General features: G+C 36.9%; 1 protein-coding gene across 1 annotated transcript in view; it reads right to left on the bottom strand.

The window, feature by feature from the left end:
• Positions 1-1,035: 1,035 nt before the first annotated feature.
• The window catches only part of LOC140147918 (histidine ammonia-lyase-like), a 42,894-nt gene continuing 29,999 nt past the window's right edge, over positions 1,036-13,930 (bottom strand). Inside the window, exons 14-20 of the mRNA XM_072169713.1 lie at positions 12,393-12,458; positions 11,488-11,566; positions 10,273-10,359; positions 9,657-9,791; positions 7,227-7,335; positions 6,055-6,124; positions 1,036-4,757 (exon numbers count right to left, since the gene is read on the bottom strand). Coding sequence (XP_072025814.1) covers positions 4,605-4,757; positions 6,055-6,124; positions 7,227-7,335; positions 9,657-9,791; positions 10,273-10,359; positions 11,488-11,566; positions 12,393-12,458 — 699 coding nt within the window. The 3' untranslated portion in view covers positions 1,036-4,604. The remainder of the gene's footprint in view (positions 4,758-6,054; positions 6,125-7,226; positions 7,336-9,656; positions 9,792-10,272; positions 10,360-11,487; positions 11,567-12,392; positions 12,459-13,930) is intronic.

Genomic DNA, 13,930 nt, shown 5'->3' with positions numbered 1-13,930 from the left:
GATTGCTTCTTACAATTTGTCCACTCTGAAGTACGAAGTGACAATGTGCACGTATACAGCAAGTTAAAGTCATAATGTACGATCTTATAATATGAATTTGGTTAATTTTTTTCAAACCTGATTTTTTTGCATATTTTTAATGTTTACACATGTCACAACTTGCACCAAAATGGAATCAGCCAAATTTGTTGTGTTTGTAGGTAAACAGAGCAAATTCGACATAAAGTCATAATTCAAGAAATTATGACTTTATGTCCGCCCATAGAACTGCGTGTTCAACGGCCAAAATAACAAGCAGTGTTTCTTTCACGTTACCTCGTTATTTCAGCTCAAAATGGACAGAAACCATTCCCGATCATTGTTACTAGTACTATTTCAGCATTTTGAGTATATAATGACAAATTAAAAATTTGAAGGAAATCGTATATTAAGCCTTTAACAGTGCGTAGTGCTGGGTCTTTGCTGCAGGTATGCGTGCCTTCAAAGTCAGTACAATGTGTGCGTCCGTGTCGGTACTTTGTACTTCAGAGTAGACTTACTGTAGCGCGATTTGCACGTGCAGGTAAATCACTGAAAATTATACAATGGCAAAACATGTGTTGTGTTCTCAAGCGAATATAAACCATTCTTGAAAAGTTATTATGTACAAGTGATAAAACAAACAAATATATAAACTTTCTTACATTTGTTTAATGGTAGAAATATAATCACCGAGATAATCACAAGGTGAAAGATGGATTATTCCATTTCAATTATATTTCCACCATTATTCGCTGCCGTAGTGCATGTTAGTAACCATATAGTTACTGGTTCAAGCCTGGGCTCATACACCTGTTCTGAATTATGATATGCCATATAGGCTTTGTGTTGTGATCATTTCGATCAGTGGTTCGTAACAAAGAAAGCATGAGCCAGTTGACCTAGCAACGGTCATATTCTAACGTGCACTACACCAGCGAATACTCAACAGTTATTACACTCATAGATGGTTAATATAAGGTGACTCCACATGAGAATGATGATGATGCGGATGATCTGCATTAAAGCGTTTCCATTCGGTCTCCTGGGATGTGCATCCATAAGGGAAAAAAAGGTTTGTCTCAAAGCTCACAAGTGGTTTGAAAACAAATGCTAAATGCCTTTTTTTTTTTTGAATTCCGACTTGGTATTTTTATGGTATTTTGAGAAAAAAAATCAGATTTTCACTGATTTTTCCAGATTTTCTACATTCATTTTTTTTCATATCAAGTTTTGAGACAAACCTTTTTTTTTTGCCTAATAGAATGTGTCTACACGGCACTCGAATCAGCATCCGGGAAATGATCGCATAGTGAGCACGCTTCTTATAAGTGCATTACAGTGTGTGTAGGACATTTTATGTGGTGTAATTACAGTGCATGTGTGTAGTGTGCTCATGGTGTGATGCCGTGTACTAGTGTGCTCATGGTGTGATGCCGTGTGGGGGTGTGTGTGTAAGGCTCTCACAAGAAGAGATCACATTGAAACCCATTCCAGGAATGCGTTTTAGTCCTGATCCTGCCGCCTCTCGTGTGGAGTCGCAAATTTGCATATAATTGACACTTGTTTTAGTAGCACCTTGTATACTAATACCCTGCACAAATGATCTGGAAGACCTGATATAATCCTTGAGGAAATTTACAAAGTTTTTACAAACTTCAAATGGAATGACCAATTCCTAGATGAAAAGGTATTGGTTGAAAAGTGTTGCAGTAAGTATAGCAATAATGCTTTGCCCTTTATAATTTAAGAAATTCTTTTGATTTCCTGCTGTGTGATTAAAGTTGAAATCTGTTCATAGTTATTCTTGGTTTTAAGTACACTTTATCAAGGCATTCAATATTATAAGCACAAATACAGACAAAAAATTTCTTCAAACATTATCTACACACTTTGTTGCATAGTGAGAAACAGCAATATAACTCAGAAAAACTATAAAAACTAAAATTTGTCCAATAATTCACTTACATTACAACTTAACATTTATACAGTGTGTGCAATCAATATCACTGATTCCATTATAATTTTTGGTAATTAATAATATTACACAATTTGATTACTTTTGTCAAATAATTTTAACCTTATTCACTAAGAGCAGAAAAAAGTGTCATTCCATAATGTCATTGTAAAATGTTCAAGCACAGAGTAACTTACTTACACAAATTATATTTAAAGTCAGCCATGGGATAAATAATTTCAGTTGAAACACTGATATTACAGCTTTTTATTACAAACTTAGATATGCATTAACCTTGGAACCATACCCATGATTGAGGGGATATGACACCCATATACCCCATCTCTATAGCGCTGGAAATTCAAATTGTGACCCAAAGTTACAGTAAAAAGTTTGTAAATGCACCCCAAATCTGCTGCACATCCCAGTACCCACCTTTCTGCTCAGAACCACCCTGCCCTGGAGATAAGCCTATAGTTAAGACTTCATTGAGGGATTATACAGCTTTATTCCATAATCAGTCCAAGAGAACGCCAAATATGGATCAGGAGTATTACATAATAATACCCTGCTATGACAATAGCTGCACTAGGTTAATGGTATAATCTCCTTATGTGGTTAGCATGGCTGGGCCAGAAAATCCACAAGGTCAGCCAATGTATGTACATGTATTCGGTACATGTACCATATCTTTTACAATGGGTGATAAATTTCTGGTTTGTTTTATTTCAAAACGCAACATTCGATATTCTAAAGCTTGGTCCAAATCCAAGAGAAGAACCAACTCTAGTAATTTATGTGGTTTCAAATTATATCAGACGTTGCCTTTTTGATAGAAATGGTGTTTGTTGATGTGCACAGTTTCCCATTAGATCATAACATGCTGTTGTACATCCAAGGTCAAAGGTCTTTTAATCCATATTTGGCGTTGTTCTGGGACTGATAATACTGATCAGCATAACATAATAGTAATAACAACTATTAAGGCACCAGAACCAAATTTGTTTGATCTTTGGATCAACAGTCGATAATGCTTCGATGATTGTTATTAATGAACTATCAACTAATTAGTCAGAATTAATGGTAAATTTATATTGGCCATTTTTATTACATGCAATGATTGCTATGTTATCCCAATAAACAATATTCAATTTATTAATTTCTAAAATAATACCAATTTACCAAGCATTGATGGTTGATCAAAAGATCAAACTAATTTGTACCTATTGCCCAAGGTAGCACAGTGAATCCATAAAGCACACCTTGTTCTGCATAACAATGATCACACTATAGTTGTATAAGACCCCATGTACAATATTTTTATACAAAAATATATATTTTGGCCCCATCCCTCAGCCCTGTAGTTTTTATCTGCCTAGAAACTCTCCTCCTCAAGTTTTGATAAATACCAGATCTTAATCTTGATTTAGACAATAATAACTGCACCATCTTAAACAGAGTAACTTAGAAACGGCTACAGTTCTTTGGACACATCCACAGAATGCCAAACACAAGGTATCCAAAATCCTCCTGGAAGCAAACATACTTCCACAACGACCAAAAGGAAGACCCGTAAGGAGAAGGACGGATTGCATCGAGACAGACTCCTTAACCATTAACTTGACATAGATGGCAAGGCAGAGTGATCCACCCATGCCAACGCCTTAGGTCAAGGTAGGTCAACTGTGCGCTATCTGTTTTGAGGTCATTGCAGGAAATCAGAGGGGTTTGTTTTGGGCTGAGGTAATATTCCGTTGGAGCACGAGCGCCGGAGGAAAAGCATCAAGGCCCAAAAATTTCACGCAATGACTGTAAAACAGATGCTGCAAAGTTATTATTGTCATTCATTCCCGCCATTTTACAAAGTTGTTTCATGAAAACCACACATTTTTTTTTTTTGCTTAAAAGAATACTGAAAATGTATATTCCATTCATTGTTTTAATGCGCATTTAATAAGCGGTCAAGTAACAGGTCTTACTCAGATTGGTTACGCATGCTTTTTGCATGCTAAGACACAATACGCAAAGCGGGTTATTTACATGTATGTGTGAGATTGGAACAATTACGCACTTTGCGGTCGATTGTGAAATATTAATATTAAATAATAAAATATGATTGGGATCACACACATCATGTATATTCATGAGGTTATGAATGATATATAAATTGGCAAAGCAATGTCTCAAACTAACAAGACTTACAGTTTACAATCTTAAAAGTACCAGAACCTTACGGGGACTAATATTTTCCTGTTCAGAGACAACTAAACTTATGCACTGAGAACTTGTGTAATATACTGTTGTGTCATTAACATCACAACTATATAAACTTGAATTTTTGTGCATCAATCACACGTCATACAATTTATTTAGTCGTCATTACAGCCAAACAGCAAAACTAGTCTTGTGTCCGTTTATTACAGCCAAACAGCACACAAATGAAATTTCATCCTGTGCCTCGCTCTTTTTCAGAAATCTCAGGCAAATCAACTACCAATATGTTACATAATATCAACAGACAAGGCACTCTCCCTGATTGCAGCTCAGGTTATAGTCACTATTACTCTTTTCAGAAGACAACTGTCTGTTATATATAAGGTCCAATTATCGTTGCTCTCGCCACTTGCTCTTAGTCCGCATTACGCTTGCTTGTTCTTGCACCTCCATTGTTCATACCGTTCTGTCTTTTCCCAAGCACGCTAGACGTAGGAGATCTGACATCCGCTTCCTTCAGTTGCTCTGACACATATTTGTCCATGAATGGTTTAACAACCTTCCATATCTAGGAAATGATAAGAATGAGAAATTATAAGGCTGGTCGGAGAGGAGCATGACCTCAGTGGCGTAGCGTGGGTCATCATATTGGGGGGGGGGCACCGACCATGATTGGGGGGCACCAGGTCTGATTGGGTGGCACAAGCCATTTTTCAGCAATTTTCCTATGGGATTTGGGGGGGGGCACATGCCCCCGTGCCTATGACGCCATGCCACTGCATGACCTAGCCGTGTTTGCACTCAGTTATTGAGACAAAGGTGACACACAAGAGGAATGGTATGGATTCTATAAATAGCTAAAACTGGACAAATATGACTCCTGCCACCTCGATCACCTGAACATGAAATCATACAAATTGGTTTCTTTTAAATCAGTCTTAAGGCTGCGATCACATAGAAGTATACTATTCGGGTATACAGTGCACGTTTTGCAGGTGCACGCGTATAGCTTAAATCGAGCAAGGTAATTTCATAGTACCGGGTCACATAAGAGCTATTCGAAAAGGTCGATACCTGCGTATAGTTTAGTATAGTGGGAATCGTATGCGTGTTTGATTTTAGTGCAGCGTATACCGTCCCTAATTTTAAAAAACCTAAACCATATGTGGGTAAATTCATTTTTTTAATAGATGCACTATCTAATTCTGCACATTATGACACCTCATTGAATGCAATGTGACCTCAAGAAGTAAAGTTACAAGCATTTGATAAGACGAAGAAAATGGGTAAACTGACATATTGCTATATGAAATCGCTCATTCGATCAGGCTGAGTTCACATAGTATACTCCTATATGAACTCAGCCTGATCGAATGAGCGATTTCAGATAGCTAATACCATATACTTCTATGTGAACTCAGCCTAAAGGAAGATTTTGTGATCCTAGCATCCTCTTTTTATGACATTTTCCAGTAGATATCCACGCAAAAAGCTTATTCCCAAACTTTCAGTTCTGCATTTGCGAGTTAAGTATGATTATGTGTATTACACTGCTTCATAGGCCACTGTTGTAATTTCGTTCTGGTATACCAGAATGAAATTCAAATTTGATGATATTTTTGCTAAACAAATTAATCTGCAAGAAAATGTTTGTACATAAACATAATGTAGCCACAGGTTTCCAGTGGTACAAAAATCTCAACTTTTTTTGAGAAAGGTGGGGGGATGAGGCTGTGCATCACGAAATGCCCTTTTAATATGGTCAATAAACCCTTTCTTGTTTCAAAAAGTTCACAGGGATGCTAATTATGGGGTGTGCTTAATACAGTGCCTTAGTAGGTTGAATAGGTAATATGGGTTTATACCTTTCCTTCCTGTAGGAGCTTGGTGACAGCATCAATAGCTGGAGACATATATCTGTCTTTGTTCCATGGCCTAGAAAATGAAAAATAAATGATAGAATGCCTCAAATAATCCAGTTTCAAAGCAACAAAAACTTATTTTGTAAATGCAAGTCCAGCCCTCCATCAATTTAAACGAACTATCATGAAGTATGTAGCCTAACTTGACATAAACTACACAGCAGCAGAACTCATCATGCTTTTTCACCCTTCCATACTGACAATTCATCAGCTGTTGCATTTAGGTGGTAGAAAGAAGAAAAAAAAGCGCAGTGATTTACGCACAGGCACAACGCCTAGACGTTGATCCACAAGCCTCAGCACACTTTACAGGTTGTCGCTGACCACTACAGCCCCACATCATTCCATAAACCAACAACAAATCAGGGACTTTGCTGCTACAAGAGCGCATACCCTAGACATTCCACAAATAACCATCGCAACCAGGATCAGCTCCCGAGTTTCAGACGGGTTACAACGAGACAATTAGCGGTAAGTTCCTTGTCCAGGGGAATTTCAAGCTAACTCCATTTTCCACAAGAGCATACTAAGAACCACCAGGCTTCGAACCCGCAACCTCTCACACCATAGTCGAATGCCTTAACGATTGAGCTAACTTGACTGGGTTATGATTCCATTCATACAACTACTATAAAGGAGCTGTGCAATAATTACAAGCCAGGGGAGATTCTTATTGCAACAATTACTTCTGAGAAACTAAGTTAAAATATTATTACACACCAAAGGCAAAAAAAATGTTTTGTTGCTCTCAGCGATCAACCCTAAATCCTGAAAATCAGGGAGGCAATTTTTTATTTGATAATAATTTTTATATGTTCAAAAAAATCCATATTTTTCACTTAAAATTAATATTTTATTGAAATACTAGTCTTACATTGATTATCTAACAAGTATCCAGTAGTCAAAAGTGACAAATGTCCCTAATGGTTGAAGCATTATTTAATATTTGTGGGGATTTAAAAAAAAAAGAAAAGAAAAGAAAAAAAAATAAGAAAATCAACCGACCGACCATACTTTCCCATTTTTCTCACTTGAGGGCAACACAATTTTTTTTTGCCTAATACTTAGGATCTAACTTATTATATTACTGATAAAGATTAATAAATACTACTTACGCCACAACAGAGCGGACAATTTTGTGCACTTCTTCCAGTGGTGCTGTGGTTTTAAGTGGACGGAGGAATTCAATACCCTGACAGGCAGCCAGCAACTCAATTGCTAGTACTAGAAATTAAAAAGAAAAGGCAGGGTGAATGTTTAATAAAGAAGCATAAATTATAAAGATCAGTTAGCAAAACATGTACTCTGTCTTCTTCTTCTTCCTTATACGTGCCTCCCTCATATGTATGAGTATTGTCGCACTGCGTACAGACAAGCTGTACTTATTTTTTTACTCTGGAACCTAGAGTAGATGAGTGTATTTTTGAAGTACAGTCAACATGACCGGGATGATCCCCTGCTCTTTTCGAATAGCCTGTGACGTTCTTTAACGTGCACACTACATTAATGTGAGAAAATATGCATGTACACAGGACCGACAGCTTAAAGTGCCCGCCGAAGCACTAAGCAAGTAGAGGGAAGTGTCTTGCTCAAGGACACAAAGAGCCGGACCTGGGATTCGAACCCTTGACCCTTGGTTCACAGTCCTATGCCTTAACCGCTAGGCCACGCTGACGTCACTTGCGATAGATCGCTTCATCCCATTGGTTGTTTTTGCCAAGATTCTACAGTTCCATCTTACGCACTTGAACACGAAGGGGACACTTACCGATGTACTCAATGGGGGCAATCACAAAACATGTCATAAAATAAATACCTCTTGGTGAAATAATTCAAAAAGTTTTGATTTCTTATCAGGAGAATAAATTACAAAAGGAGAAATAATTATAAAAGAAAAAGCAAAATGGTGCTTTCTATGCACAAAAAAATTGACTGGAACTGAAAGGCGGGATTTTGCGAGGGTGTCCTCTTTGATAGACATGAGAAATGGGTAAGTGCACTGGATGGAACAAACCTGACCGAGAGAATGGACATTGCCTTGGTAACCAGATTTGAATCTCAATTCTGATTTAATATTTTCTAGGACAATGGCCCAGTATCCCATTTCTACTATGATGTACCCCAACTATACGGGTCTGGTCTGTGAAACTTGTTAAGGTCGTGTGTCTTGAGCTCGCCACCAAAAAAAGGTGGCGACGTTACATTTGGCCAAAGTCGACTCAAAACAAATGATGATATCTCTGTCAAGCAAGAAGGTATTGTCATGCTTGTGGTCTCATTTTATTGCTAAATAAAATGCACTTTCAACCCTGTAAAAAGAAATACTTGAACTTTTTAAATACTGACACTGTGCTTCATAGAATTCAGAATGGGCAGGGTGGCGGTGGTGGGGGATGTGGTACACACAAACTCTATGGGATTGGTATTTTAGTGCGTAATCTGCTTCTGTAAAGGCTGTAAATTGGATTTGGACTCTATTTAGCATCTAAAACACTCATGGCCTTGCAGCTAAACAATTCTACTAATTGTTTTTAATAATTTATGATTGGTTTAGTCTAGAAAATACAAACTTTTCCATACAAAACTACCCGTTGTCATATTAAACACTGTAGTAAGTAATGCAGATGTCTTCAAAATCTAAAAGTTACTGTAAAATTTTAATTACCTATCCTATCATAGTCAAAGTATAGATTTTCTGAAGGGAAATTTGACAAGGAATCTAAATATGGACATAATTTTTCTGTATGATGGGTTAGGGGGAAATGTTTAGGTTCAAAATATGTTGAATTGTAAAAATTTCTAACATACTTTGGGACACCCTATATTCCTAGATTACCAAACAGCTGTGATTTTGGTTTCTTCCAAAGTCAGTTGGCTCTCCATATCCTCTAACCAAATGAATGTTGTTTACTTCCAGTTTATTACTGTAAGTTGGTAATAAGCAATGCATTGAGTGACCCATTTTTTATCAAAATCTTTTTTATTCCACCCTGTATAACTTGCAGGTCACCCTGTATAATGAGTTGAAATGTATATTTGAATTGCTTATGCCTTCAGCTTTCCAAAAATGTATACTTTTGCTAGTTTAGGGTTGATGATTGTCGAGATAATCTAATTAGAAACCTGGTTGGTGTAAAAATTCATAATATTTGTCATGTAACGCTAAGGGTGGCGAGTTCAGGACACACGGCCTTAATGAAACCTAAATGGTTAGGATTTGTGTTTCAAAATACCTTTCATGAGATTAATTTCACCAGAATACATACACATTATGTAACGGTGCATGTGATTGGTCAAGAGTCTGTCCTACATGATGTTAATGCCTAGCTGCTTTGTGTGGCAATTGTAGGATGGAAAAAACAACCAGGATACTTAGAAGAATCTTAAGTTATACATTTGATAAAATACAATCACAGAATGTATCATACGGATTAATTAATAGAATTGAGGGCATGACCGATTGTTTATGCCTGCAGCTCTGCCTTTGGAATAAACAAACCTTGCTCTCCATTCTAATAAAGAACCCCTAACCGATCCATTTTTACCTTGTTCCACATGCTCTACAACCTGCAATGCCTTCCTGGCTGCAAACCCACCCATAGACACATGATCTTCTTGACCAGCACTGGTAGATAAAGTATCCACTGATGATGGGTGAGTAAGGACTTTATTCTCAGACACTGTGTGAAGAAATGGGACATTTATGTCACAAAAATGTTATACATATCTTTTCTATCCATATAGGTCATGTGCGGCACTTGAGGAACATAAATATATTTAACTAGGCTTTTACCAACTTTAGCAATGTTTAACTGGGTTTTTACCAACTTGGGGCACAGTGGCGTAGCGTTCTAAGACTTTGACTCATAAACGCTAGGCAGCTTGAGGTCATGGGTTTGAATCCCCGCAGCATCACCGTTTTTTGCACTTAGGCACATGTTTGCCTCTCCCCATACCCAAGTGTACAAATGGGTACCTGCTTTATCAAAATGTCAGGAAGGTAACAGGCTCGCCATGGAGGAGATGTAGCTATCAAACAGCAGCAACATTACATGGAGGAGTTTGACCCTCCAGACTCTTCATCTCTTTCATCTTTTTTTAAACCAACTTGCCAATTGATCTAGCCATACAGCTGGACAATAAAATCATGAAGCTACCTACCTAGAGCAGCAGCTGTACAATGTGCAATCATGAAACCAGAGTTCAGTCCTCCTTCTTTTACTAAGAATGCAGGAAGCTCACTCAAAGCTGTGAAGATATAGAAACAATCCATCAAAACATTTCACAACATAATTATAATGAGACCCAAGGTAAAATATGACAACCTAACTCCAGTGATATTCAGTGACTCACGCCCATTGATTTTGTACAGTGACACGAGTGACTGGACCAAACATTTGGCACCTGTTCTTGGATTCCATAATTATTATCATTTATTTGGTTAATTTTAGGCCAAGGATATGCACTGGATCTCACACTTGGCATTTACCAGTGTCCTCATACAACATATGTATTTTTCTCAATATTATTAATTGAACACTTTTTAACCATGTACCTGCCATATCTATGAATTACAATGGACAAAATAAAATTGAACTGAACTGAAATAAAATGACTTCGCCTGAATTTAAGTTATGGTGACTATAACTTCAGTATAAGTTACAAAATTTTGATGTATCTTATGTGCAATATAATATTTTGGTAATTCGGTGCCAGTGATAAAGTGTAATAAGTAAAATAACAAATAAATATAAGTAGCAAGGGCCATCACGAAACATGAACTAGGGTTTTTTATGATTATAGATTGATAAGGTGAGCATGTACAGGGATCCCCAGGAGTTGGGCATAGACTTTTAAAAATGTAATTCATCCAAAAATTTCAAGCCCCATCATCATTTCCCCATATTTGCTGGATAGGAGGGTTGGGGGAAGTACTTATGCAGGTCTTGACGTCTAGATTTTAAAGGCGCATGGTCAATCACTCGCCAGCATGATGCTTGGCGAGTGGTCTAATCACTCTCTAGTGGTCGAATTAGCATTAATCCCTGAAAACGGTATACTTGTCTCAGGTGTCAAAAGTGCGTAAGTGTTTCATATTGGTACGAAACATTTACACACTGTTGACACCTGAGACAAGTATACCGTTTTCAGGGATTAATGCTAATTTATAATGATATACCAAATACATTGAAATTGTTGAAACATGAATGTATTTCCTTAATTGGATTCAATTTTCAGTGATTCGCAGCGAGCAGTATTTAGTATCTATGGCGAGTAGAAAATCGCTCACTAGAAATTGAGTTTGGGCGAGTGGGGGCGAGCGAGAGTGATCACTCGTCTTAAACGGCAAGGCCTGCTTATGCATAATATATTTACCTGGATTCACCAATCTCTCTGTTCTTCTTTCACTGATGTTTGCCAACTCATGAACACCAATGGCCAAGTAATCCATAGCCTATATCAACAGATAAACATATATTGACAAATGTAATTATTGTATGGTTGACGTGATTTTGGAAAATTACTGAAGTTGAGATACAGCATGTATATGTTATTTAATAACTACCCAGCAAACACAAAATGTTTTTTTAAATCTATCAACAGTTTTGGTTTTGGTCAAAATGTTTCATAACATTTAAATGTTGAGTTATATAAAGGTCATGGAAATATTTTTAAAAAGTTTTCTTATGTAAAAACACTACATAACATTTTAAAATGTTACTGTAAAATATTTGTTGGCTAAAATGTTTGGAAAATATTTTGTCAACACTTTTATAACATTATGTTAGAATGCTTTGCAGCAAATTTACCAAAAATGTTTTATACCCTTTATACAACCCAACCTTTAACCCCCTTAGCACTACCTGCCGATCTAACATTGCCTCTGATTGGTCAATTACATGATATCTTAACTTTAATCACCAATTAGAATGGAGCTTTGCAAATAATTCACCCTGAAACCAGAAATTGCTCCCGAGCACATTGAACAACCACTTCAGGACCTGCTACTGACAATGTGCCTGTATGATTTCAGTAGTTATCCCAACTATTTAGCGTTTATATAGCATGTCTGGTCGCAATTTGAGAGTAATGCCATGTTGGATGTCGCAGTGGCAATTTTGAATCCCACACATTAACCTAATCCCTCAGGGCATATACACACACGTAGTAGTGTGGTTTGTCCATATGACAACACAACCGAGTAAATGCACTGCCACTGCGACATCCAACATGGCGTTAATCTCAACTTAAGATGAGACACACTTAATATACCCGCTTACCTTTGCAGGGTATTCGCCATGAAAGTTACCTCCTGAAATCGTCTGCTCACGTTCTGCAAAGACCATCTGAATATGCCCAGGTTAAGGAATGTTTCATTATATATTATATAGATTTACATGAATACATACAATACATCATCTTTGTGACAATTCTAAGAATACCATAAAGATTTGCATGTGGGAAAATCTAATTTTTTAGTGAGTTTTGCTTTATTCTATGTTAAATTATGAAAAACGGGGAAAAAATCTAAATTTAAAAATTTGATGTACGAATAAAATAATTGCCCCCCCCCCTAGTGTTCAAATTACCAATAGACCTGTTAAGCACATAATTTTACCTAGTTTAAATTTTCAGAAAAAATAGTGTAAAATTGGCCTGGTGAACATAAAATTTTACCTTAATTTTGAGCCAAAATAGTGCGCAATTGAAAAAATGTTGCTATTGTCTTTTCCGCCTAAAATACTTGGACCTCCCAGAAGGATTTTTTACAAAGACCATACTGTAACATTGGTTACATCAGAGTAAATGTTAAACAGGGTGTCCCAAAAAAAGAGGCCCCTCATTGTGCCCTCTTTTTCTCCTATTTTTGAAATATTGATTAAATATATTTTGGTATGTAAAGAAACCTTTAATCGTTAGCTTTAATAAACCAAAACAATTATTTCAATCGGCTGACAACTTTTGAAGATATGCCCTTTTGAATAAAAGTACCCGTTTTTCACTGTCCACGGATAGCAAACAGAGTGGTTGTGATGGCTCATGCTATGGAGTGGCCTGCCCGACCACCAGACCTCACACCACTTGATTTTTTTCTTTTGTGGCAAAATCCAAGATCTTCGCAAACGTATTACTGAATGCATTCGCAAGTATCCGGCGCACAAGTATGGTACGCAACGCAATTGATGCAATGAGGACCAGGGCTGAAACCTGTATTCGCCAAGGAGGCAACCAGGTAAGGGCAGAGCAGCACAGTAAACTCACTTCAGAAGAACCAAAGACAAACCAAACAGCCTTTTAGGGCTACCTTTTATCATAAAAAGAGAAATGACTTATGTTGTAAATAAAAAAAAGAAAGCAAGAAACAACAATGTAAGAAAGTAAGAAACATAAATAAACAAAAAGGCATAAATAACCAAGAAAAATAAGTAATTGCAAGTAAAGAAAAAAAAGTCCCATTCGGCATCCATTTTACTCACAAATTAATGACACTATTAACAAAATCCATTGCCCATAAACCCACCGGTAAAGCCCATTCCATAAATAAAGTTATTTTATAAAGTTATCATTGAGGAATGTTTGATATTCATGCATGGTATGTGTACTCCTTTTCAATCTTTGAAGTAGCCAAATCTTCTCCGTGGACAGAGTGAAAAACGGGTACATTTCTTTAAAAGAGCATATCTTCAAAAGTTGTGAGCCGATTGGTATAATTGTTTTGGTTTATTACAGCTAACAATTCAAGGTTTCTTTACATACCAAAATATATTTGATCAACTTTTCAGAAATAGGAGAAAAAGAGGGCGCAATGAGGGGCCTC

The sequence above is a fragment of the Amphiura filiformis genome, chromosome 3 (assembly GCF_039555335.1).
Source record: "Amphiura filiformis chromosome 3, Afil_fr2py, whole genome shotgun sequence".
Lineage (NCBI taxonomy): Eukaryota > Metazoa > Echinodermata > Ophiuroidea > Amphilepidida > Amphiuridae > Amphiura > Amphiura filiformis.
The sequence above is the reverse complement of the archived record's forward strand: the minus strand, read 5'-3'. Positions and strand labels throughout refer to the sequence as shown.